We start from the raw sequence: 24,409 nt of genomic DNA on the forward strand, positions 1-24,409 counted from the left end.
ATGCTGCTTAGAGAAGGAACCTGGCTGGGAAGACACTGATGTGTCAACAAAAGCTATTTCCAGCATTTCCTATATTTAAGGTGTGACTTGCAAACTACCCTGTGTTTTCTCACAGGATCACAGGAATGTTTTGGTTGGAAGGGACCTTAAAACCCTTTTTGTGTCCAGGATCCTGCTGCTCTCCTGTGACTTCAAAGACCTTCCTGGAGTCACCACTGCCCAGGAATGGCTGGGAGCTGCCACAGCATGTCTGCCCCAGCCCAGCACAGGACCCGAACCTGAAGGTCTGCACCCAGCCAGGCCAGGGATTTTCAGCATGGCCGCACAAAGGAGCAGGGATCCCACTGGCCTGCTTTGCCAGGAGCTCTTTCCCATGACATTTTAATCCCACTGTGACAGTAACAAGCAGCACGAGGAGGTTTCACTGCACCCACCCAGCGCTCACACCACCCCTCCACTCAACACCGTGAAGAAAACAAATTCCTCACATCACCATTCTCCCAGGAACAGATGATCTCAGGAAAGCTATCCCCCTGCTAACACTGGGCTGGCCCCTTGTGTGCCCAGGCTCTGTGTTGTGGCACTGCTGAGGAAGGGTGGGACACCTCCCCATGTTCTACCACCCAGGTCCCCACCTTTCATTCCAGGACCTTTCCCTCTCACAGCAAGACCTGACTTTTCTGTTTAGTCCTTGGACCTAAAGTACTGCTGCCTTTTGGTGCCCTGGAAGAGCTGAGAGGCAAAAATAGCCTGGGAGGTTGTGCTGAAGGTGACACTGGGACAGTTGGGCCCAAGCAGGGAAGTAAAGCCTGTCCCTCCAAAGCCCAGCTCATGTTTGCCTCGTGCTGTGCCCTGACACCCAGGAGAGCCTGGAGCCACTGCTGCTTCCCAGGGCAGCAGACCCAGGCTGGGTGGGGGCTCTTAATGCACCCTGGCACCATTTGTCCCCAAAAAGCACCCCAGTCAGCACCCTTCCTCCACCCAGGAGGTCCTGTAGGTACCGCTGACACACTGGGGCAGGAGAAGCATTGACTGGGGATAACTGAAGATACAAAAAAAGCCCAATGCTCATCCATGAAGCAGCTGAAGAGACTGTTACCCAGGACCTGTGTGGCTTCCCTGAACCTCCAGGGATGGAGGTGACCCCATTTCAGTTGTGATGGTTTGGGGGAGAAGGGACAGTCCTGGGGACCCCAGGCTGACCCAAGCCTGAGCTGTGCTGGTGCCTGTGACAGACAACATTCCTGGTGCCTGTGACAGACACACACTGCAAGGTCTGCTCCCCTTGGCCTCATCCAGTCCCCAAGAAAATGCCACTGACCCAGCTTAGCCTGTCCAGAGAGTTCTACTGCTGCTTTAGCTTACCAGGGAAGCAGATGTTTCACGAACTGCACCACTCTGGGGGACAAGCTGGGCAGACCTTAGAAAACAACAGGGAAAAGTAGAGTAGAGCCTCAAGAGTCAGGTGTGGGAAGAGGGTTAGAGAGGACCTGTGCGTGTTTTGAAATATTGATCATGCCCAGTTCACTGGGATGCTTTAGCCAGGAGAACCCAACCACTTGGAGGGGTAATTCTGACACACTTCACTCAGTACAGGCCAAAGAGCTGGACAGCCACGTGCTGACATTTAGGGCTGGCAACACCCTTCTAACAGGCCAGAAGTGAAATTCTGTGCAGAGGATCCAACTGGTGGTGGGGAAAGAGGGACGGAGTAACAGGATCCCAACCAGAAGGAAAACCACAGTGTGAAGTGGCTCTGGTGTGGCCGCGATTGGCAGCTCTGGGCCTGGCACACGTTGGCTGTGGATGTGCCCTTAACCACGCTGAGCTGCGCCTGGGCATCGGCCACAGCCGTGGCCAAGGCCCTTCCTCTGGCCTTGTGGTGATGTTGAGCACCACAGTGTGAGATGTCACCATGCCATGGTGGCCTGGTGCCAAACCAAGGTCTGGAGGAGCTATTTGGGACCACCTGGTTAAAGTCATTCTCAGCCGCGGCCGGAGCCAGCAGCTCCTGAGTGCCCAAGATGAAGGGCAAGGAGCCACTGGTCTGGCATGGTCACTGCAGCACGAGGCCAGCCCATCATCCCTCCCTGCAAAGACCGAACTGGGGCTCCACAGCTTCCCTGAGCCAACCTCCCCAGGGAGACCCTGCAGAGCACGGGGCACCTTGCAGTCATGTCTCTGAGGCTCAACAAATCTGCCCCAGTTCCATCAGCCCAGTTCCCAAGTTGCACAAGTTGTCACATCCAAACATGTGGCACAGAGTCACCAGGCAAAGGTGCCTCATTTGTTTTGCTGCTCCAGGAAAGGTGCCACTGACATGTCCTGGATGAGGTTTGGTTCACTGGAGTCACATTTCCTCAGGGCAAACACACCTGAGCTCAGCCTGCCTGGGCAGCCCTTACGGTTGGGTGGGCAGGAATGGGCATTCCCAGTTATCTCCTGCACAGGGTGTGGGGAAAGGAGAACTACAGGAATGACATCACTGTGACTGTGGAGGAACGGGGTTATTCAAAGGTATGTCCCAGGGGTGTTCCTTGAAAGGCAGAAAAAAAAATGGGTTTTTTGCTGGTATTTATTGCCTGACAAGAACACAGCAAAGCAGACACTTGTGCAACACTGGACAACACAAATATGCACATTATAAAAAGGAATATCTAAAAATTAACACAAGGTACAAGCAGGACTGCAATGCAACTTAAACCCCGTAGCACCATTTTCTTTCTAGAGGAAATACAAGAAATATAAATAACATCCATACTTCTTGTCACACAAATTGTACATCTTGAGGTAGACAAAAGTTTTGTTTCCCTTAAAGCACAGACTTTTTTTCCAAGTGACATCTTTATTATATTGCTGCAAATTGGCCTCCAGGTCTGACACGGGGTGTAGAGTGACTCTTGCAGAGTGGGGTTTGTCACCCCCCTCATTGGTGGGTTTTGGTTTACATGGCTCTTTTTGTTGATCTAACAAAGCCCCCCCCCTGCCCTGCCCTGCCCTTCCAGCAGAGCAGCAGCTGCACGGATCCCTGGATCAGCCTCCAGGAATTGCTGGGGTATAACCATTAGATGGGGCAGCCTCCCGAGATGAGATTCCTTCCCAAGCAGGTTCAGCTCCTCTCTTAGGGATGGTGGGATCCATAAACATCAGAAATGGTTCAGTAAAACTTTTTCTAGAATCCCAGAATGGTTTGGCTGGGAAGGGACCATAAAGCCCATCCAGTGCCACCCCCTGCCATGGGCAGGGACACCTTCCACTATCCCAGGCTGCTCCAAGCCCCATCCAGCCTGGCCTTGGACACTCCCAGGGATGGGGCAGCCAGAGCTGCTCTGGGCACCCTGTGCCAGGGCCTCCCCGCCCTCACAGGGAGGAATTCCTTCCCAGTATTCCATCTGACCTTGCTCTCTGGTGCTGGGAAGCCATTCCTCCTTGTCCTGTCACTCCATGCCCTTGTCAAAAGGGAAGGATGGAAGGATGGATGGATGAATGGATGGATGGATGGATGGATGGATGGATGGATGGATGGATGATGGATTTCTATTTCCCCCCTGCAACAAGCATGCTGGACCCATGACTACCAAGCCCAGCACCACAGCACACCAGGAAAGGTAATAAAAGCTGGACTAGGAAGTCCACAGCAGGACAGGGCCTGGGCCAGGGACTGACCTGTGTGAGCACTGTAGCCCCTCTGTGGGCAGTGAGGACCCTGGTTAGGGGTATTGGAGCTATGGCTATTCCCAGGTTATTTGAATTTTAGGTGCAGAGGAAAAGATTCAGTCCAAACCAAACCACTCCCAGCAAAGCCTGTGCAGCTCAGACTTTGACCATCAGTAGCCACTGAGGTACATTTGCGCTTGGAAAATGTTTTTTTTAATAGGCAGGGTATGAGCTTTCAACTTTGCTGCCGAGAAGATTTCTTTGTCAAGACTTAAATGTGATCTCCTTGTATCTCCAGCCTGTCATTCCAGTAATTTACACATCTAACCAAACCCACAGGATTTATAGTACATTGTAAGATGTGTGGCACGACTAAAAAGCTCTCCCAGGTCCAAATGGACTCCCAGGTCCTCACAGCCCAGATCTCCAGGAGGTGGCAGAAGAGCTTTGCTCAAGATGATGCTTGGTCTTGGTTCAGAGGAAAATACAATTCAAGCCTAAGAATATCAAGGGCCAAACACAGGTTTTGCTCCCTGCTCCCACTGCTGTCAGTTGAATTAAATCCCATTTTGGAATATCAACCCAATAAAACCCCCCTGGGCAACTGAATGAAAAAAAAACCCCAAAGCCACCAAGGTATCTCTCCCAAGCAAACTTTGTCCCTCCCTTATCCATAGCACCACCTCTAAAAACCTTGGCGCTGAAGGACACCAAAAGGACTGTCATCAGTGTTGCCTCAAACTCAAACTACGCTCAAGTCTTTCCCCCCAGTCCTCAAATCAGACATTTGAAATTACTTCTTTCCCATCAATGTTCATCATTTGGCTTCCAGTGCCTGAGGCTGTGCTGCCTGGCAGGGGTTGGACAGGAAGGTTTGCAGTGGTGTCAGGAGGGGCAGAAAAGGGCTCTGAGTTAACCAGAGCAAAGCTGGGGGACATCAGATGTCCTTGTCCAGACCTGGCTTAACAGTGAACAACCCAAATTCACTCCAGCCCGATGCCAAACCTCCACATCCCACCGAGCCCAAACCCACCCCAGGGTACCAGAGAATGAACCATCCCTTCCTCAGATCTTCTCCAGCAGCTCTGAGCCACACAGGACAAAGGATTTCTAGAAGTTCCCTTTGGTACCTGAAGAAACTTAATTTTCCCTGAAATACAGTTTTGTCCAGTTCTTATTCAGCAATTCCTCTGCAGCTTTGATAAAAGCAAGAGGACACAGTGGTGTCTTCTCCACTTGCTTCCCAAGGAATGGGATCCAGCTGTGCTCCCACCTCCTTCCACAGAGCCCCAGTCCCTGTTTAAATGGGAATGATCCATGTAATTGGATGGGACCCAAAGGACCCTCCTGGGATGGGGTATTCCCTTCCCCTCTGATGCTAGACAAGGCTGGAGGTCAGTGGGGCAGAGGTTTTGGGATCAATAGTTCAGCCAGAGTGAGTTCCCTGCTCACTTCACCCACGATGCCAATTTTAGCTTATTTGGAAGCTTTTTCATTGAGAGCTCAAAATTGAGACTCGTGGGAAGATTTCAACTCCAAAAGGATTAGAAGCAACATAAAAATAATGGTCTCCTCTTGGGTATTTAGGAGGTAAAAAAAATAAGGCTAATTAAGCCTATTTGCAGTATTATGTCTGTCATAAACTCTTTAATTCAGTTCAAGTCAATTTGAGCCAGAAAAGGGATGAAAAGGAATAAGCCCTTTAAAAGACCTGTAGCTGGTGAGAGGGAAGCTCTGAGTGGCCTCCAAACAGCCAGTTAATGGCTTGATCTGCTCTGAGACTGTTCTGTGCCAGCCCTGGAGGGAGCAAGAGTCAAAAATAGTTGTAAAAACCAAAAGGGCAACAAAGTCAGGGTAAAGAGAGCATGAGCTGACACTCCTCACTGCGGGGGAATTGCTCGGAGCAGATGGAAAGGAGCGGCTGAGCTGCCCAGCTCCAGCAGATCCACACTGCAGAGCTGAGCACACAGGGCACATCCCACACCTCTGAGGAGAACTCCATCCCATTGGAATTCAGCACAATTCCGCCTGTGGATGAGCCTGTCTAGCAACCCAAACCAGCATCTTCACCCCGTACCTTGCCACTGAATTTTGAATTGAGCTTAAGGATTCCCATATTCTTTGCAGCACCAGCCCATCTCCACACTGGCTGGTTTGTGCCCATTGCCAAGACTGAGTAAATACAGCAGATTTTTTACCTCAGGGACGATCCAGAGCTGCTGCAGGATTAACCAAGAAAACCCCTGGAGCAGGAAAATACACTGTCACATATACACTGTGAGCTGAACACCCACAGAGGTTGTGCCACACACACCTGCATTTACCTGGTGGCCAGGTCAGGGGATGCCTCACTGCCATTCCCAAAACTGCTCTCTAAATCACAGCCAGAGGAACTAAACAGGCTGTGTCTGGCGTGTTCAGCTAAAAGTCCACTGGAAAAACAAGGCTCAAAGTCAGGGGCTCATGACTCCAAAGTGGCCTGTGCTCTTTCCCCAGGTGACCTTCCCTCACTCCTGCAGGGGCTGCTTATACCCAGCTCCTCAGGGCAGGGACTGTCACTCATGACCTGCACATATTTCAGACAGCCCAGTTCCCGTGGTTCTTAATTCCCTTTCAGAAGCTTTACCTATCACTGGCACAGGGCAGGATGTGGGATGTCACACACCTAGGGCACCAGGTAGAATATGCTGCACATAGGACAAAAAGGTGATTGATTGATTGATTGATTGATTGACTGGGGGAAAGGAGGGAGAGAGATGCATAACTGGCACCATCACTCTGGATCACCACCCATAAATACCCCTCTGTGAGGCCACGTGCTGCAGAGGGGTGACTTCACAGCCCTCAGCTGAGTTCCTGCGGCTCAAACAGGCTGTTCCATGTGACCTGGCACAGCAAGGTTAAAACGTGGTGAAAATGCACCTGGAGTCCAACATCCGAACTACAGACCTGGGAGGTGATGGACGTGAGCTCCCTTTGTTTGTAAACTGGTACTTCTGAGGCACAATTTCTGTGTCAAAATGAGATTATTCGGCAGTGTGTCTGTGAGCTCACAGCTCCCAGGGAATGGCGCTGGGAATCCCCCACTGCCAGAGTCCTTCTGTGCCTTGGTGCAGGAGCACGGCTGTCCCTGCTACGTCTGGAGCCAGTCTCTCTCTGGTTGTGGCCTCCCCAGTCCCTCAATTCTCTTCTCTCCAGGAGCCAGGGCACAAGCCCTCAGATTCCCAATGTCACCACCCTGATGCATTTCCAGGACTGCACCTGAGGGATGGAGGAGGAGGATACTGCTGTAGAGGTGAGTACAAGTTTGAACTTGAGGGATATTTGTGGCTGCATCAGGGTTTCTGCTGTCCCCACATTCCCCCTGCTCTCTGTCCCTCCTTCCTGACCCGATACCCCACAAAGCCTCTGCTTTTCCCCCCTCACGCAGGGGCTCTCCCCAGGCTGGAGCATCTCAACAGCGAGGCGAGAGGAGCACAGCACGCGTTTGGTGCTGGCCTTTGCCCTCTCCCCGCAGCAGAGAGTCGTGTCCCTGTCCCCCTGCTGCTTCCCTGCACTTGCCTCGCCCCTCGGGCGCTGTCCCTACTGCTTGCAGCTGTAGACCACCTCCTCCTGCATGCACTGCTGGCACTCCACGTAGCAGCACCACTGCACCTGGCAGTGGCACGAGAAGGTCACCAGCCGGCTCTGGGTGTTGTAGCCCCTCCCGCAGCACATGCTGTCGCAGTTGCCCTCCCGGGAGCAGGTCCTCCCCGCGGTGCCCAGGGAGTATTTGCTGGGCCGGCAGAAGCTGGGGGAGTCCTCCACGTACACCAGGTCCGTGGGGCGGGGCAGGGCGGGGTGCTTGGCGGAGTGGCCGTGCCTGTGCGGCCCCGCCAGCTCCGAGTGTCCCACGGCGTCGTTGCTGGTGCTGAAGACCTTGACGGCGTCGTCGTAGCGCAGCTTCAGGAGCCGCCCGATCTCGTGGAAAGGCGAGAGCTGCTTCCAGCACGTCCGGACGGCGCAGGAGCCGGACACGCCGTGGCACTTGCACGTGGTTTTGAGGCCGTTCTTCACCGCCTGATGAGGAAGAGGAGTGGTGGTTATTTACCTGCCAGGACCTAGTTCTGGTAGAGGCAACAGCTCAGGTCGCAGACAGCTGCAAGCACTTCAGTTTTATTGGCATTATTTCTATTCCATGGAGGGAAAAGTGTTAATAATTTTTAAAAAAACAGAGGAATGGCTACAGAGTTGACTGGTGAGCCAGGGAGTGAATAGCCTGAGGATAACCAGCTGAACACCAAGTAAGTTCTTAAATAAGTTCTTATTAATTCTATTTGGCATAGTAGGAGCAGTCAGCCATAAAACCGAGTATCTCCAGCATGGTGGACTCCTTTTGGTATATTCAAAGGAAGACAGTGCTCTAATTAAACAGTAATCGGACTCAGTAAATGGGAGACAATGTAAGTCAGTAGCCTGTAACCTACAGGCTATGTAATGCTCAATCTGATGGTCTCCCTGACCCAAAGCTGTGACATGACTCGTTCCATAGCAGGTCACCAGCAGACTCATAACTGATCTCAAGAGTTTCAGTCCATAATCTGCTTCACACATGCCACCAGCTCTAAGCTCCAGCTGTTTTGAGAACCCCCTGTGGCCCTGGCGTAACCCCTGGAGTCATTCAGCTGTGGAGTTTCACAGCTATCACTGTGCCGTGTGTCCCTGGCACCCACCCTGGGACCACTGGAGGACACAGGATGCTCCTCTGCCACTCAACACACAACTCCTCACACCAGAGCTCAGGAGACTTCCCAGAGACTCTCAGCGCCACAAGGCCGAGGACACACAGGTGAACAGGTCTGGTTTGTGAGCAGGGCAGCGAATCCCTTCTCACACCCAGGATGGGTTGGAAGACTTGCACTGAGTCCAAAGTTCATCCCAAGCCTGCCAGTGCAGCTCCTACCTTGATGCCCACGTTGGTGTTGTGGATGTCCACCTTGGCCCGCAGGTCTTTGCCGATCCTCTTCTGCCCCAGGAACTTTTTCAGGAACTTGGTGCTGTACTTGAGGTTGTCCCCGCAGACGCCCCACTGCCAGGCCTTGCGGTTCTCCAGGCCCGGGGAGTCGTCGCAGGTGCAGCGCTCCATGCGCCCCGCGCTGCACGCCCGCGCCAGGGAGTGTGTCAGCGCGGCCGAGGACACGGCGTACAGGAAGGCTGTTTCCTTAAAACCTGCGCAGGAGAAGGATTGGGAGATGGGAGGAGCAGGAAAGGCACCTCCCTGGCCCTCCTGCCTGCCCATGGACCAAACCCAAGCACAATAATTAGAAGTACAAAGAGACAAAATTCCTCTGGTGTTCCCGCACCATCCCCAGCAGAGGAACACAGATTGAAGTGACCGGTGTAGTGACACCCCAGTCTCACCCATGACTGGTTCAGTATGGACAAGGGGGGGTGGCAACAGACAAACAGTCCTGGGAAAACACCCAACTGCAAAAAGTGATTGCCACCAAGCTGTTTGTGCCTGGCACGGAGCTGATTGGTGCAATTAGAGACCATCATTGAAATCATGTTGTGGCATAAAATCAGGAAGTCTGTAGTAGAGACTCAAAAAAAGTGTCTTAAAATCCAAGGTGTTATTTAAAAATGTTTTTAATTGGGGCTGTACTAGTATTTTCTATGAAAAGACCACATGTAGTTGGAATGGGAAGGGTTCCATGTTGAAGGACATCTTGGCAAGAAGGAAAGCTCACACATGTGTGTGGGTTTTCTGAATTCCCTGGAAATTGTCTACTCCCAGGGACTGTGGGGGTGTGTTCTGAAGCTGTTCTCCTCCCCAAAGCAGGATTCCCAGCTTGGCTACAATCCCTGAGGTCATGGTGTGACTCTGACACTTTAACCAGGAAACAAAGTACAGTGACTGAATGAAAATTCAGTGTGGAGACATGAGATCACACAGGAATAGGAATATTGATACCCACGAGATTCACAGAAGTTTCAGAAACTCTGATTGACACAAACCTGACCCAAACCACAAAATATTTTTTTAATTTATTTATATTTACCTCCTCTCCTATTCAATCCTGGGGAAAATCTTAATATTTCCTCTAGAGTTCATTTGCAGAAAAAAAAACACAAACTACTAATGGGAAATTGCTTAACAAGTCCACAATTTAGGAATTAGTGCAAGGAAGAGAGGGACAGGTGACTGATCAATAGCTCTGAGGGCAGGAATGGGCAAGACTGGCCAAAATAGAAAAAATTTGGTTTATGAAAGAGAGAGCACTTATACATTGCATGGAAGAAAACACAATGAAGCAAACAAATATTCCACATGCGAAAATTCCAAATGTCCTTCCACATGAGAAGGAAAATCTGTTTCCCCCAGTAACAGAAGAGACAACCAGAGAGACTTGATCTAGATTTGCTCTAAGCCCTGCCTGGAGCAGAGGTTGGAAGCCACCTCTAGAATTCACCAAGTCCAACCTCAAATCTCTCCATCATTCTGTTCCCTCAGAGAACTCCCATCCAGCTGTAATAATAGACCACAACACTGAGTGCTGAGATCTGAGTGATGTCCACCATAAACATGACCAGAGAGCAGGACAAAGAGTTCTCCTGATGGCTGCCAGCAAGAAGAACAAAAAATGTGACTAATCATGAACATAATGGAGAGGCTTCATTAGCAACTTCAACAGACTTCACAGGAGCTCTTTGGAATTGCAGAATTTTAGGTAAAGATCTACCAGCAGCATGGACATGAGGGGAGAGTCAGGAAAACATGGAGGGGATCAAGGAGGTCGACCAACAGACTGCTTCCTGCCTCACCATTTTGGTTGCTGTAACCACTGGGGCAATAATTTGCAATTCATCTCTCCGGTTGATGATCCTCAATAAAATTTCTCAGGGTACTCTAAAAATAATGGAAGAATATCACCAAATCCACCAAAAGTTTTGTAAAAGCTGGTATGGGACGTGGTCAGTGCAGACTGTGGTGGCAGCACGATGCTCACATTTTCAAACAGTGTCTAACCTACTCCAAAGGAGCTAAGAGAGGGTAACTGATACTTGAGATCCTAAATCTGCTAAATCATTCCAGCAGCCAATCTCCAGATGCTCACCAGATTCCCAACATCCCCTCTGACACACTGATCCCAGAAGAGAGGAGGGCATTCCGGAGGCCCTTTCCCATGCCATGAGGAGCCAGCAGGCCCCGGCGGCTCCACAGCCCCTGCTAAATCTGACTCTGTGGATCACCACACTGCTCCTGCTATTTCTGATGCTTTGGTTTCCCCATGTAAGTCCTGGCCAGTTTTCAGCCCACTGGAAATCGGAGGCCGCTGCTGTGGTCAGGCCACTGCAGACAGCAGCAACTGCAGAGACCCAGCAGACTTTGAAACGTCTCCTTCTCCTTCAAACAAAGCTTCAACATCGCCAGGCTGCCAAATGCTTGTCTGAAAAGTCTAAGATGATTCCCTCTACTTCATCATGAGGACTCAATCACCATTTCATTGTTAATTCACAAAACAAGTGAGGGAAGTTAAAGCTGTCCTTCAGCCTTTGTGGAATGTGGGGCAGAGCAGCTGCTGGAGCTGGATTTTCAGGAGGACACACCACAGATGGCAGCAATCAGCTCCAAGGAGCACAATTTGGGATCTGAACAGAGGTTTCTCCCTGTGCCCTGGTATCTCTCCTCCCACAGTGACAGCAGAGCTCCTATCACCACAGGCAGGGAGGCCTGGAGCCGATTCCCGGCTCTCAGGGCCCAGGTTGGGGATGGGTCACTCCCCTGACCCCACTGAGTGTGTTGTGAGGAACAAAATGGAATCTGAAACTCAGTGCAAGGGGAACATCTGAGTGCAGATGTCTCTGCTGGGCAGTTTGGCTGCAAACATCCAGCACAGAGATGAATTTCAGGAGGCTGCAGCAAAGCAGCTCCTGCTGGTAGGACCTTCTATGTGTCCAAGCCTTGCCCTGAGCTCTCCAGAAGCATTTCTTAGCTCAGCAGCCTATAAATACAGGAGGACTTTAGCTGTGATGGCAGCACTGTTGTGTGCTGTGGTGTGCTCCAGACCACAGGGAGAATTGTAACAGGAGGAGTTTGGCTATGGGGTGACTCTGCCAAAGGAAAGGTGCTCAGGGTCAGAGGCTTTTCAACGCTGTAGTGAAGGAGTGTGAGCATTTCAGAGCAGGTGGAGGAGGCATCTCTCTGGAAACAACAACAGCAAAACCAACCAACCAAAAAAAGCTATAGAAGTATAGAAAGATTTAGGGTGGAAGGACTCCCAAGGTCTTTAGAACAAACTCCTGCTCAAAGCAGGGCTGGCTCCAATGCCAGCTGCCCAGGGCTTTGTCCAACTGACTTCTCCAAATCTCCCATCATGGAAATTCCATGTCTGTGAGTCACCACTCCTCTGTTGTACCATTCCTGGATTCCTCGTGACATCAGTGAAACCACTGCTGGAAGGTCAGAGTCCAACCAGCAGGAGGCAAAGAAATGGATTACGGGGTGGAAGGATTGAGCAGGAAATGAGCAGAGAGCTCATTTCTCAAGAAGCATTTTGAGAGTGGCTGGCTCTGACCTCTTCACTAAAGGTATTTATTTCCCCAGATCACTGAGTGCTGGGTGAAATCCTGCTTTACCTGACTTCCAGCAGCCCTTAATGGCACACCCAGGACACCAAAAGGCCATCACTGCTTTGCATGTTTTTATAAAGACACCAAGTGCCCCCATGTAACAAGGTGGCTTGAAATCATTTAAAATCTAACCCTTTCCATGGATCTTTAAAGAAGTGGAGAAGGAATGCAGGAGGACTTTGCGTGGAGAAGGAATGCAGGAGGATTTTGCATGGATCACTGAGGAGTAGTAGCTGTCATAAGTGACAATGGCCACAGAAAGGTTGCAGGTTATGCAAAAGGAGTTTCCCAGTTGTACCCAGAGAAGTATCAAGAGCATCAAACGGTGCAGACTGGTAAAATAAATCTGGCATTTCAAGAACCAGAAAACCCTTGGCTCATTTTTTGTTTGTTTGTTTGGCATCTCTAGAAGCAGGAAAAGCACTGATGATCCAGATCAGTCACAGCAGTTTGTCAGTGGTGATTGCAAATTGAGTGTGGCTTTTCACCTCTTACAAAAATGCCCCATCCCACTGGGAAGGATCTTTTTCGCTCTCTTGCACTCTTAAGACCGTTTAGGACTGCTAAAAATGGGTATTTTTCTTTATGGTTTCTCTCAGAGCATGGAGATAGCAAATGATTTAAACGTTTCGAAAACGCTTCGTCGCTACCTGGGTGACAGGGGAGAGTTGCATGACCAACAATCTCCAAGAAAATTCCAAGAAATGTCACAAACAGATCAAAAGTGGCAGCTGAAAGCGTTTGTGTTCTTTATGAAAGAAATAAACCCCTTTGCAAGCTAAAGGAAAATGAGAACTGATAATTGCTCCCAGCCAAGTGTCCTGTCACACAGGGGCTGCACACAGCATACCTGGCTGTATTAAATCATCACTTGATCCTTAAGATTCTGTAATAAAAGTTTTCAAACACTTATCCCCATCTGCCAAAACAGGTTTGAAATTACAGGTGATATTTTATTTTGTCAGTCAGGAGCCCATGGAAATGCTAAGGCATGCCACTGCCAGATAATTAAATGTTTTCCAGCTATTTGAAGATGAGGATTATTCAATTGTCATTTTCAAGTTCTTTGAGGTTGATGAAGGTGCAGATGTCAGAAAGACACTCAGAATGATCGTGAACAGCTCCTTCCACCACCTGCTAAAAACTCACAGTTGAGCCTTGCAATGAAGAAAATCTGATCTTGTATGTGCTGACTTAATAAAATATTAAGCTGGTATTTAATGTAATAAAATTGATAATTTTTAAAGGAAACATTAAAAAGTTTCGATCCCAATGTTAGTTAAAATTAGCATTGATTTTCATCAAAATTAATATTGGCTTCTTCAGGCCCTTTTTTTAAAAAACATTAAGTTGCTAAGTATTATCAAAGGACTGAAACTCAATAAATCTGAAGTCTGAAGTTTAGCAAGTGCTAATAGAAGTTATTGAAGGGCTGAAACTCTGTAACAGTCAGGCTTTGGTTGGAGCAGGACAGGCTTGGCAAACCCTATATGCACTCTCTGGGAACTTTTATTAAGAAATAATTTCGGTGTCCATCTTCATTGTATTTTTCTCAAGCATTGGAAGGATTTATTATGTTCCCTTCTACCTCAAAGCCAGACCTTATGGGACAATTCTTTCATCTAAAGCATTTTGGGAAACAAGAAACCAGTGGGTGTTCTGTCCACTCTGCCCAAATGTCTCCAAATTTATGTAAAAGAGGAGAGATTCGTCAACGTGCACTGAGATGTCTGCATGCAGATAAATAGCTTTTTCAAACAGTAAATAGGTTTAGATTTTGGATTTGAGAATTACAGAGGTTTACATACACGAATACCCAAGGAACTAAAAGGATTCCTTTCTTAGGCTGCCCCCTGACATCAAGCACTGACCCTGCTTTCCCACAGCATCACCCCAGCTGAGGAGGGTGCTCAGGGTAAGGAACTCTGCTCTCAGAGAAGAAGCCACCAGCCAAGGATGTGAACCTCCTCCCAACCTTCCAAACCCTCCTCCCGCTTTCCAATCCGTGACAAACCGTGCTGGGAAGATGAGGACAAAGCTTATTTTGTGGTAAAGGAGCCCAAACTGCCCAGCTCCCACTGCTGGGTGAAACAGAGATCTCGGCACTCCCCGTTCGCCGCCTCTCTTTGCTCCACGTGAGGTTTAATTTGGGACATCCCGGGGGCTGCAGCGAGAGTTTCCCCTCAAACCAACTACCTTGTACCTCTCTTGAGCAGGCTGGGCCGGCCCTCCAGGCTGCAGTTCCAGCGCTCGCTGCGGAACTGGAACTGGCACTCCAGGATCCCGAGGCGGATCGCGTCCCGCAGCGTCTCCGCCAGCCCCGGCTCCCTCCGGCACAGCCGCTTCTGCTTGCGGGACAGCTGGAGCAGCTCGCACTGCTTCACGTGCCCCTTCCCCGGAGCAGAGCCCCCCGGGGCGCCCAGCGAGGGGAAGTGGGTCAGAGCTTCTTTCCCGGTCAAGCTGGAAGGAGAGAAGCAGGAGAAGCGGTGAGTTATGGAAGAGATCCCTGGGATCATTCAAGGTCACGTTGGACAGGAGCTCTGAGCCACCCTGAGGTGTCCCTGCCCATGGCACAGGGTGGTCTTTAAAGGTCCATTCCAACCCACAGCAGTTTGGGATTCTGTGATGATTCTGAGATCAGAGTCATGGAAAAGGTGAAGAAGGGAAGGATATTTAGGAAGCTGCAGGTCGGGGCATTTTAGCAGCTCAGAAGATTAATCAATACAGATTGGTTAGATCTGGTATCCTATTCCCATCACCCACCAGGGCAAAGTCCCAGACTGATGCCATGGGGAGGAGGAGAAACCCACGTCTGTTGTCATCAGCAGCACCGTGGGAATTTCTCTTGGCTCCATGGAGAGAACATGACAACACTCATTCGTGGCTCAGAGGTCAGCAAAAGTCTGGCTTAGGGAAGTTCAGACTGCACCCAGCTCAGTGGGACAGTGCTGGTTATGTCAGTGGTCAGTGTTGCTGTTATGTCAGAATAACAACCCTCACCCAGAACCTGGACTTTGCCTGGCAGTGGGATTCCAGCACTGACATCCCAGGAAATGTGATTCCTCTCCCTTTGCCATGCAGTGTCTGTGCTCCCAGGCACCAAAGTTTCCCAAGCTCCTGGCTCAGAGAGAGGAAATAAGGAAGTGGGAGCTGGCACTGAAGAGTTTAAGAGCCTGATGTAATAACACCAATCACTCACTGAAAGCACAACTGCAACATTCCCAAACTCATGTACCAAACTACTGACTGTCCACGTGCCAACAGACCTGCCACCCATGCCAGGCATCCTACCTCCCCAAAATCCCTTCCTTCCAGGCTCCATCCTCATTTTAGTGCCCTCCATCCCAGCTAAACCATCATTCATCCCTTGTCAGATATTTGAGACAGCAGCAGTGGCTTCACTCACTATTTAGACCAATCATCTCCTTCCTAGGAAAGGTGTGATCAGCTCTGAGCCCTTCCCTTTCACAAGGGTTCAGAAGCAGCAGGAGCTCAGTGCAGAGGCTCGCTGGCTCTGACTCCAGAGGAGTCCCAGGGTATGACCTCAACTGGGAAAAAACAGAGAACTGCAAGATAACTGCTCTCTGTTTGTTCTTGCCGTTACAATTCCATATCCCAAGGGCACAGGATATTGGCCAAAAATCCATGAATCCCTTCTCCTGGGGGACAGAGAGAGCAGGCAGTGCTTTAGTCCAGTGGCAAACAGCAAAGCAGGAGCCGTAGGGTGAACACTGAAGTCAGAAATTCAGCCCTTGAGCAGACACAGTTTCACTAAAGGCTGTTGAGCTCCCCCAGATTTGTTGGGGGGGTTGATGAATTTCAAGTGGCAGCTGTAAAGCCAAGACTGTGAAGCTCTTTTGTAGCCCAGGGGTGTCTGATTCACATCCAGGTGCTGACTCAGGAAGGAGAATGTGGTGCAAAGGTGTTGCTGAAACCTGTGTGAAAGGGAGAAAAGGTGGCAAAGGGATCTTCAAGATTTACAAGAGATGTGATGAATGACACGACCCAGGGAAGAGCTGTCCTGGGCAAGCTCAGAGGAACTCTAAAACCAGAGTGGAATTGGTGGGCAAAGGTTAAATACAGAACTGTGGAGAAGAGTCAACACAACTTCTGTGGAAGGTGGTCAGGCCTCTTAAACCTGAAGGAGTCACTGAACAGGCAGACCAAGGACAAGCCAGATGTTACTGTCTGCTTGGACAGGTACAGGTGACAGATTTCCAAAATTGCTTGTTTAAGAACATAGGCTGGATACCTTCCACAGTTCCCACCAGGAGAAGAAGGGATACCAGGAGAACACAGGGCTGTGGAAGCGGGACTGGCCTCCAAGTGAGTAAAGATTATTCCAACCTCTATTATAAAAGAACCAGGGGAAATGACAATAATTTATTAATTGATAGACTTAAAATAAATGAGGCTGTAGTTAAACTTGCAGCCCTTCTCAATGCAGAGCACCAGGAATGCTAAAATATCCATATATTCATACAAACCATGGAAGACAAGTCATAAGGGGACCATTAAACACAAAGATACTTTGCCAAAGGAAATTCTGGATGTGCAGACTGCCAGAAGCTGGAAAAGATTCTGAGGGAGCATCTTGGTCTGCCACCCTACTCCTGTTTATGCTTTTGCCTTGGCGTTTGTTATTATCCAGGGCTGGTGAAGGTGGTGAAGCCACATAAACCCTGAGTTCTACGGTCCTGGACAGGGATTATCTCAAGGATGTCCTTTGGCCCAGCAGTGGCCAGTGGGAATTGGGAGAAGGTGGCTTTGCCATTCTCCAGGCTCTGAAGGATGTTGGGTGTTGATATTTGTGGAAGAAAGGCACCAAAAAAACCCCTGAAGAATTTGATTCCACTTCCAGAGCAATCTCAATAGTGTAAATACAGCCTGGGACCACACACAGAGATACCGAGTCTAATTCATCATTTTCACCATTCAAAGCAAAAGCTTCACAGGAAAAACACTTCCTAAAACTGGATCCAGCAACACTTTAAATTCTGAAAGAGGTAATGCAGCACCCTGCACAGATAGTTGGTTGCACAGGCAAACTTACTTAATATTTATTATTATTTTTATTATTATTGCTGTTGTTGTTGTTGAATTTCTGAAGTTGCAACATATGGAGTATCTTGCTTTTTCTCTAGAAATGGAGGGCAGAAATAACCAGTTGGAGAGAACAAAGTTAATGAAGTAAGCAGTCAATTAATCCAAGGTTAATCCGAGTGACTAAAGGTACCCAGAACACAGCTGTCTGTGATAGTCTCCCTCGTGCAAACTCTCACACTTGTCACCTGAGGCAGGGCAATGTCAGCAGGAAATAATTATATAAATGACATAAATTATGTAAATAATTCCACCACTGTGTTTGAGGCTCCCAGGATCAGGAGTCACACAGTCAGAGCACAGACACAGCTCCCAAAACTCCTCTCTCACACAACTTTCAATTTAGACAAGCAGAAAGGAATTCAAGGAGGTGCCCAAGGCCATGCAGGTGACAGTGGCACAGCTGGGAGCAGGAGCCACTCTCTGAGCCAGGACAGCCACAGCGATTGCCCGTGTGAGTGGAGGCTCTGCAGGCTCCCACCACAACTGTGTTTTATCAGGGCAGAGCCAACACAGGATCTGATCAAGATCAGAGTACGCAAACATTTGTACAAGATTAAATATAAATATGCAGATATCTGCAGTCAGGCAAACTGCATCGTTTTAGATGATTTAGAGTTTATTATCTACAGATCATACAGCAAAGAAAGTGAACTCTTTGAATTAATGCACACCTGCTCGCAATCTGAAAGAACAATAAGGATCTCCAACTTTATTTCTCTCTCCTTTTCTGTCTAAGCACTTTGCTAAATTCATCTATTTCCTTTAATCTCCTTCCAGCCACATTCCAGCTGCTTAAGAGACTTTTAATGAGAGCCTGTTCCTGTGCAATGCCCAATGTCCTCTGGATCTGAAAGGTCTTAAAAACCAGTAAAAATATGCCTTTCCTACCTCTCCCAAGTAAGGAGAAAAATCAAAGCAGCCCACAACAGGACTCCATATCTGATTTCAGGCGCCTTTCATGTTCCACAGGAATATCTACACCCCACGGAGAGCTGCAAGAAGCCTTCAGGAAAGGCTGAGAGAATGTGGGACACGACAGATGGAACCAAGGCCTGTGCAGGGCACAAAGGTCCCCAGCTCTCCTCTGTCCCCGGCAGCTCTGTGAAACAGAGTTTTCATCCTTTCACAAACAGCACAGTTTAATCCTCCCCATTTGTCCCTGGATGAAAGGATGGCCTGTGAGTGCTGTGCTGTTGTGACTTATCAGGATGGTTCCTCTGCTTTGTACCCCCACTGCCTGCAAAGGAGGTGCCAGAAATCCCCAGAACATCTGAACTATAAATCTCAAGAATCAATATTGAGATTTAGCAGTTGATATCAAAGCTTTTTACTTTCCTCCATCAGAGTTGTCATTTCAGCCCCTTGGGCAGGTGTCTCTCTACCTGCTATCCTCCAGGTTTTCTATCAAGTTTCTGCTCCTCACAAAGAGAAAAAGCTTGAATTAAAACCTCAGGTGAGTTCACATGACATTGTGAGTCAGAATCCTTTGAGATGGATTGTTTGCTGTTTGCTGCCAGCCCTGCCTGGGAGCAGTAACAGATGATGTGTCCAGATCCAGACTCATTTTTTAAAAAGAATTCTCACAAAGCTCCACAGAGAACAGGATATAAAATTCCTTCATCACAAGAGCTGCCAGTTTGGGAGGAGAGGCAGTAACCAGGTCAGGCTTCTGCACAGGGTTCTCCATCCTCACCTGCTCTGGGCTCCCACAGTCTGGACATCCTTGGTTTGGCTCCTTCCACCTCCCAGCTCAACCACATGAAATATCTCCATGTGGATCCCGACTCCAGGGCAGTTCCAGGGCTGACAAGTCCCCAGCCCAGGGCAGCAACAGGGCAGTTGTTACAGGGGAGAGCAGATTTTCAGTCTAACTCTGGACTGGCCACATTCCCCAGAACCTTCCTGGCATGAAACACTCAACACCCAGTGGGATGGGTTTTTAGAACCTGTGATACACTGAGATAGTGACTGAAGAGATTCTGGGAGCTGAAGAGAATCAAAAAGCATCCATGAAAAGCTTTTCCCTCTGCAATGCGTCTGCAGCCCCACAGCCCCTCTGCTGTTTCACCACAGACTCCATCCTCAGTCTTCCCAAATCTCAGCTGAAAGTTTCCTTCCCTCTCCATTTCTGCTCTTTCTCTCTCTTTTTTAATACCCCAGTATTCTGTGTGACCAACAATGACAAAAATGATGCTGTAACAAACCCTCCTGAAAGAGGATTTGTCCTTTGAGGAACAACGATGCAGCCTGTAAATAATATCAGCATTTAATTATCGGCTCAACAGGAAGAGAAATATCCTCAGAAACCTTTCCAGGTGCACTCAGAACTGGACAGCAGAGTTGCTATTTGAGGTGCATTTGGTCCATTAGATGTATCAGGGAAATGCTGCAATAAAACAGTGCCAAAGAAAGCAATGGAATGTGGGTAACTGGGCTTGCTGGACTTCTCCAGAAGGATACAGGGGATGTGAGGACAGCTTTTTAACGATGATCATATTTACTTTAAGGTATCATTTAACACATTATTCTGTTTCCAAACCTGTGCAAAGCCCAGGTTCAATAGCCCTGCAAGTCACATGCTGTTTTTACTCTCTAACAGCCCCAAAAAAATCCTTCCATGAGAAAATGAACAATCGTGGCTCTGGCTTTGATGGAGCAGAACCAGCACTAAAGACAGAGGGCACAGGTAGGGCTGAATCAAGAGCAGCTGTGAGCCCAGCCAGCAACATCCTGTGGGATCCCAGGCACCTCTGCAGCCACCAGAGGCATTTCAGGATGAGTTATGAGGAGCAGGGACCAGCCCCAGTCATGGAGCAGGGGCCAGCCTGGCCCATGGATGAGACATGTCCCAGCATGTTCCACAAAGCCAGGAGAAGGCTTTGATCAGGTTTGGTGCTTCCACCTTCCCACCGACCTCCTACCTGGGGTGGGTCTGTTCTGGATTCTGCCCCGGGAGAAGCTCTTTGCCCTCCAGCACATCCTAAATGACTTTTCACCTTGTGAAACACGAACAAGAAGACAACAGGAGGCTTAGAGCTTTTAATGAGGTCTGGAGACATTCCCACCACCTGAGGAGCAGAACATCCTGAGAGGAAAAACACGAAAAGGAGGGGAAGCTTTACAGGAGGCTGCAGGGTGGGGGAGGATTGAAGCAAAGGTGGAAGCAAAACCAGCACAAAGGGAGTCAGGAGGTGAGGACTGGACACTCCTGGATTCCTGCATCCAGAGAGCCAGGCAAGCCCAACACAGTCCCAACAACAGCCAGGCCACGTTTCACACAGAGCTTGTTTTCGCTGCCTCTCCTAAAAGCAAGTTTTAATTTACCCCCTGTGGACCCAGCACCAGGAGTTCAGGATCTGCTCAAGCACAGCCAGTGCACAGACACCAGTGAGCCAACAGCTCCAGGTACTGGGAATGGGGTCAGAGCTCTGCTGGACAGGGCTTGGAGCAACCTGGTCGAGTGGAAGATGTCCCTGCCCATTGCAGGGGGTGGGACTGGGTGATCTTTAAAGGTCCCTTCCAACCCAGCCCATTCTAGGTTTCTCTGAATTTGTCCATTGTAATGCTGTCTTCACTCTGGCAAAACTTTGTTTTCTGTATTTAAAGGTGAGCTGCGTCTTTGCCAGGCCCTTGGACCATTTTTGCTGGACTATCCCATACACTTCATGCTTTACCTTTGTCCTGATGGAATCAAACTTGGCATTTCCTTCACCCTTTGAACCAGCAATAATTCACCTCTGCCACTTCCACAGCAGAAAGGGCTCAGGTTGCCACCCAAAAGCCTCCTTCACTTTTTTTTGCATCTTTGCAGGTTTTCTCCATTAAGTGTTTGGAAAGCCAAGATTTGGCTCTCGTGCCTAAGCCTCTCCTATTTGGCTAAACTTAGACCACTGATCCAGGGTCCCCAGTCCCTTCCAGTTCAGTAATAATTTAGGTGTGAGATTGCTTTTCTCCCAAACCAAGCCACATCAGACCACATTCACTTCTAAAATATTCAAGTTCCTCCCAAGTCTATCAACTCAATTTTGTATCTGAAAGCACCCATGTATCACACTGCTCATCACCACCAAACTCCCTGAGTTCTTAGGCTTGGGTTTCTTCTTTTGACTTTCAGATGAAGAGGTGAGAATACGCAGGACACACCTGTGTCAGACCCCTCGAGGAAAAATACCACACTGAAAACTGAACCTACAGCCTGAGATCCTGAGCTGGGCAAGGTCCAGAGGCAGCACACACAGATTTCATGTGCCCAGAAAGCTGCTCGTACCACTTAGATCATTGACACGGAGCAAAGGATCACCCAGGTCGCTTTAACAGAGTCCAGCTTGAGCAATGGTCAGTGACAGCTCTGTGTTGTTATCTGGAAGGGCAGCACAAATTCATTCACTTCCCCTGGCACAGCCACGTGCACATCCCTGTGGCTGGAAAGCCAAACTGTCCGTGCAGCCCAGCCCCTTCATGGAGTGACTGCTGACACAGGCTCTGAGTGACTGAGAAAGGGGAGCCCCCGCCCAGCACGGGCTTAGGTGTGGATTAGGCTGAATGATACTGAATTAGGCTGAATTTAAAATCCAGATGATTGAAGGAAGCTTCGCAGCAGAAATGAAATACCAGTCATGTCCTAGGTGAGAAGTGGCAAGCCAGCAGACACTTCCCAGCAAACATAGGAAGAAGCATCTGGCATGTGGTGGAAGGATCAGTGGAGAGGGGACAAGACCCTCCACGTGGGTAAGGCAGCCCAGACCAGTCCTGAGTGCTACAACCACTGATTTACAAATGCTTGTGTCTGTTCTACCCTCACTAATATGGGCACCAACAGCTCTGGTTACCATAAGGGTCTGAAAATCCTTCCTGAGGAGCAGCTCACACAGAAAACCAGACAGAAACCCCCAGAACACCGCATGGGAAATTCTGCGTTGACCCAACCTGTTCCAAACCCATCTTTGCCTTTATCCCAAGCAAACTAAAACGCGAGGGGAAGACACACACCCAGGGACAGCTGTGCCCAAGTGATCCTGATCCTGCCCCCCGGGCTGGAGCAGCAGCTCTGCCTCTCTGTGCCCGAGCACACCCTCTGTTCCTGGACTGGCTTTAAGCCATGGAGCCCCGCAGCACCTTCCTGTCCCCATCCCTGCCTGCTGAGCCCTGGCTCCCTGTGTCAGCCCCGTCCTCCCACCTTGTCCCCCCAGGGAAGCAGCCTGCAGGGAGGGATCAATGCCAGCCGCTGCCGGAGCTAATTCGCACCCCGAGAGACCCGGAGCACACTTCAGGAGTATAAATCCAGTTTTCCTCCCTCTTGCTCCCAGCCAACAGAATCTCCCACCCATTTCCACATCCCGCTCTTGCACGGTTGATCGTCCCCTGGTCCCCTCTATCCCGCGGGGGCTCCTGCGACCCCAGCACAGGGCGTCCCCTTCCCTCACCCCCTGCCCCGCATCGCCCCGCCGGCACGGTCCCCTCGGCGCCAGCGCTGCCCGGGGCAGTGCGGGGGATGCGCGGGGCGCTGCAGGTGCGCGGCTCGGCCGGGACCCCCTCGCAGCCACGGGGACGTGCCCGGGGACCGAGCAGCCCCGCGGAGCCCCCGCGGCCCCTCCGCAGAGCATCCGCGGGGAACGGCGCTCGCACGGTGCCGGCGCTGTCCCAGGGACGCTCCGAGCTGCCTGCGGACACTCGCGCTCGTCCCCTGGTCCCGGTGCTGCCCCACGGACACTCCGAACTGCCCCACGGACACCCCGAGCTGCCCCACGGACCCTCGAGCTCCCCCCGGGTCCCGGCGCGGAGGCAGCGCCGGGGCCGGACCCCGCGGGCGGTGCTGACCCGAAGTAGGCGGCGGCGGGCGGCGGCGGCAGGAGGAGGAGGAGGAGGAGGATGCGGCTGAGTTTGGCGGCGGAGCGCATGGTGCGGGCGGTGCCGGTCCCAGCTCGCTGCGGGCCGCCCGGCGCCGCGGCTCTTTAAGCGGGAGGCGGGGCGGCCCCGTCCCGTCCCGTCCCGTCCCGTCCCGTCCCGTCCCACCGCCGCCGGACACCCCCGGGGCTCCCTGGGGACCCGCCGCCCCCCAGCCCTCGGGGACACCGCGCCGAGTCGCGCCCCGCCGGGTCCCTCCATCCCCGCCGGATCCCTCCATCCCCTCGGAGATCTTCAGTCCCGGCGGGATCCCTTCATCCCCGCTGGGCCTCTCTGTCCCCGTGGGATCCCTCCATCCCCGTGGGATCCCTCCATCCCCACCCGCTGCCTCCTTCCCCGCGGGATCCCAAGGCGACCCCCGGGGCTCTGCGCTCCCAGACCGCGGCGGGACACAGCGGGGCTCAGCGCCAGGCTCCGGGATGCCCGGCAGTGCCCCGTGGAACGATAGCTGTGGGTGCAGCAGGGGAACCTATCGTTTCCAAGCCTCAGCACTGCCTTCGGGCAGTTGTTTGGGCAGGGAAGAATCAGAGAAGAGGTGAAGAGGCACCTGCTGGGGCACCCAGCAGCCCCAGCACATCCCTCCTCCTGCTCGGGCTCACTGCTCTGCTGTTCATGGATGTCCCGGAGCACGGAGCAGCTCCCACAGACACGTGTAACCAAACATGCACTGCACAGGTGACATCTCCCAGAAATGCTGGGGGGAAGGACCCTTTGGAGGTGTCCAGCCCAACCTCCTGTCCCAAGACAGGCTGCTGTCAGATCTAGACAAGGACGGCTGTGTCTTTGGCCTGTCCCACACCTCTCCAGGCACTCATCCTACAGATGCACATCCCTCCAGGGAAAGGGGGTTTAACACCCAGCCTGACCCTCCCAAGTGCAATCACACAAACTTTCACAGAGGAGCTCAGAAGCAAATTTCCAGAACCCAGGAGTGGCCATGGGGACAAAGGTGCAATGCCTGCCCTCTGAGAACACTCCCAGGACTGTGGAGCCACACGTGTAGAAGGGTCTGGACAGGCACATGAAACCAGCCCCCCCAGGCAATGAATGAAGGGCTCTGTGCCGAGCTGGAGGTGCCCTGATGCACGTCCCACCCTCCTCCAAATGCCTTTGGAGGTGCTTTGCAAAC

At 50.8% G+C, this 24,409-nt stretch overlaps 1 protein-coding gene across 1 annotated transcript; it reads right to left on the reverse strand.

Moving 5' to 3' along the window:
* Positions 1 to 3,319: 3,319 nt before the first annotated feature.
* Positions 3,320 to 23,284, reverse strand: WNT9B (Wnt family member 9B). The gene is made up of 4 exons (XM_039565681.1): positions 23,194 to 23,284; positions 14,474 to 14,730; positions 8,600 to 8,865; positions 3,320 to 7,716 (listed from the first exon to the last, which is right to left on the reverse strand). The coding sequence occupies exons 1-4, from the start codon at positions 23,271 to 23,273 to the stop codon at positions 7,240 to 7,242; spliced, it is 1,080 nt and encodes a 359-aa protein (XP_039421615.1). The 5' UTR covers positions 23,274 to 23,284; the 3' UTR covers positions 3,320 to 7,239.
* Positions 23,285 to 24,409: the final 1,125 nt, after the last annotated feature.

Source organism: Corvus cornix, chromosome 27 (genome assembly GCF_000738735.6).
Source record: "Corvus cornix cornix isolate S_Up_H32 chromosome 27, ASM73873v5, whole genome shotgun sequence".
NCBI lineage: Eukaryota > Metazoa > Chordata > Aves > Passeriformes > Corvidae > Corvus > Corvus cornix.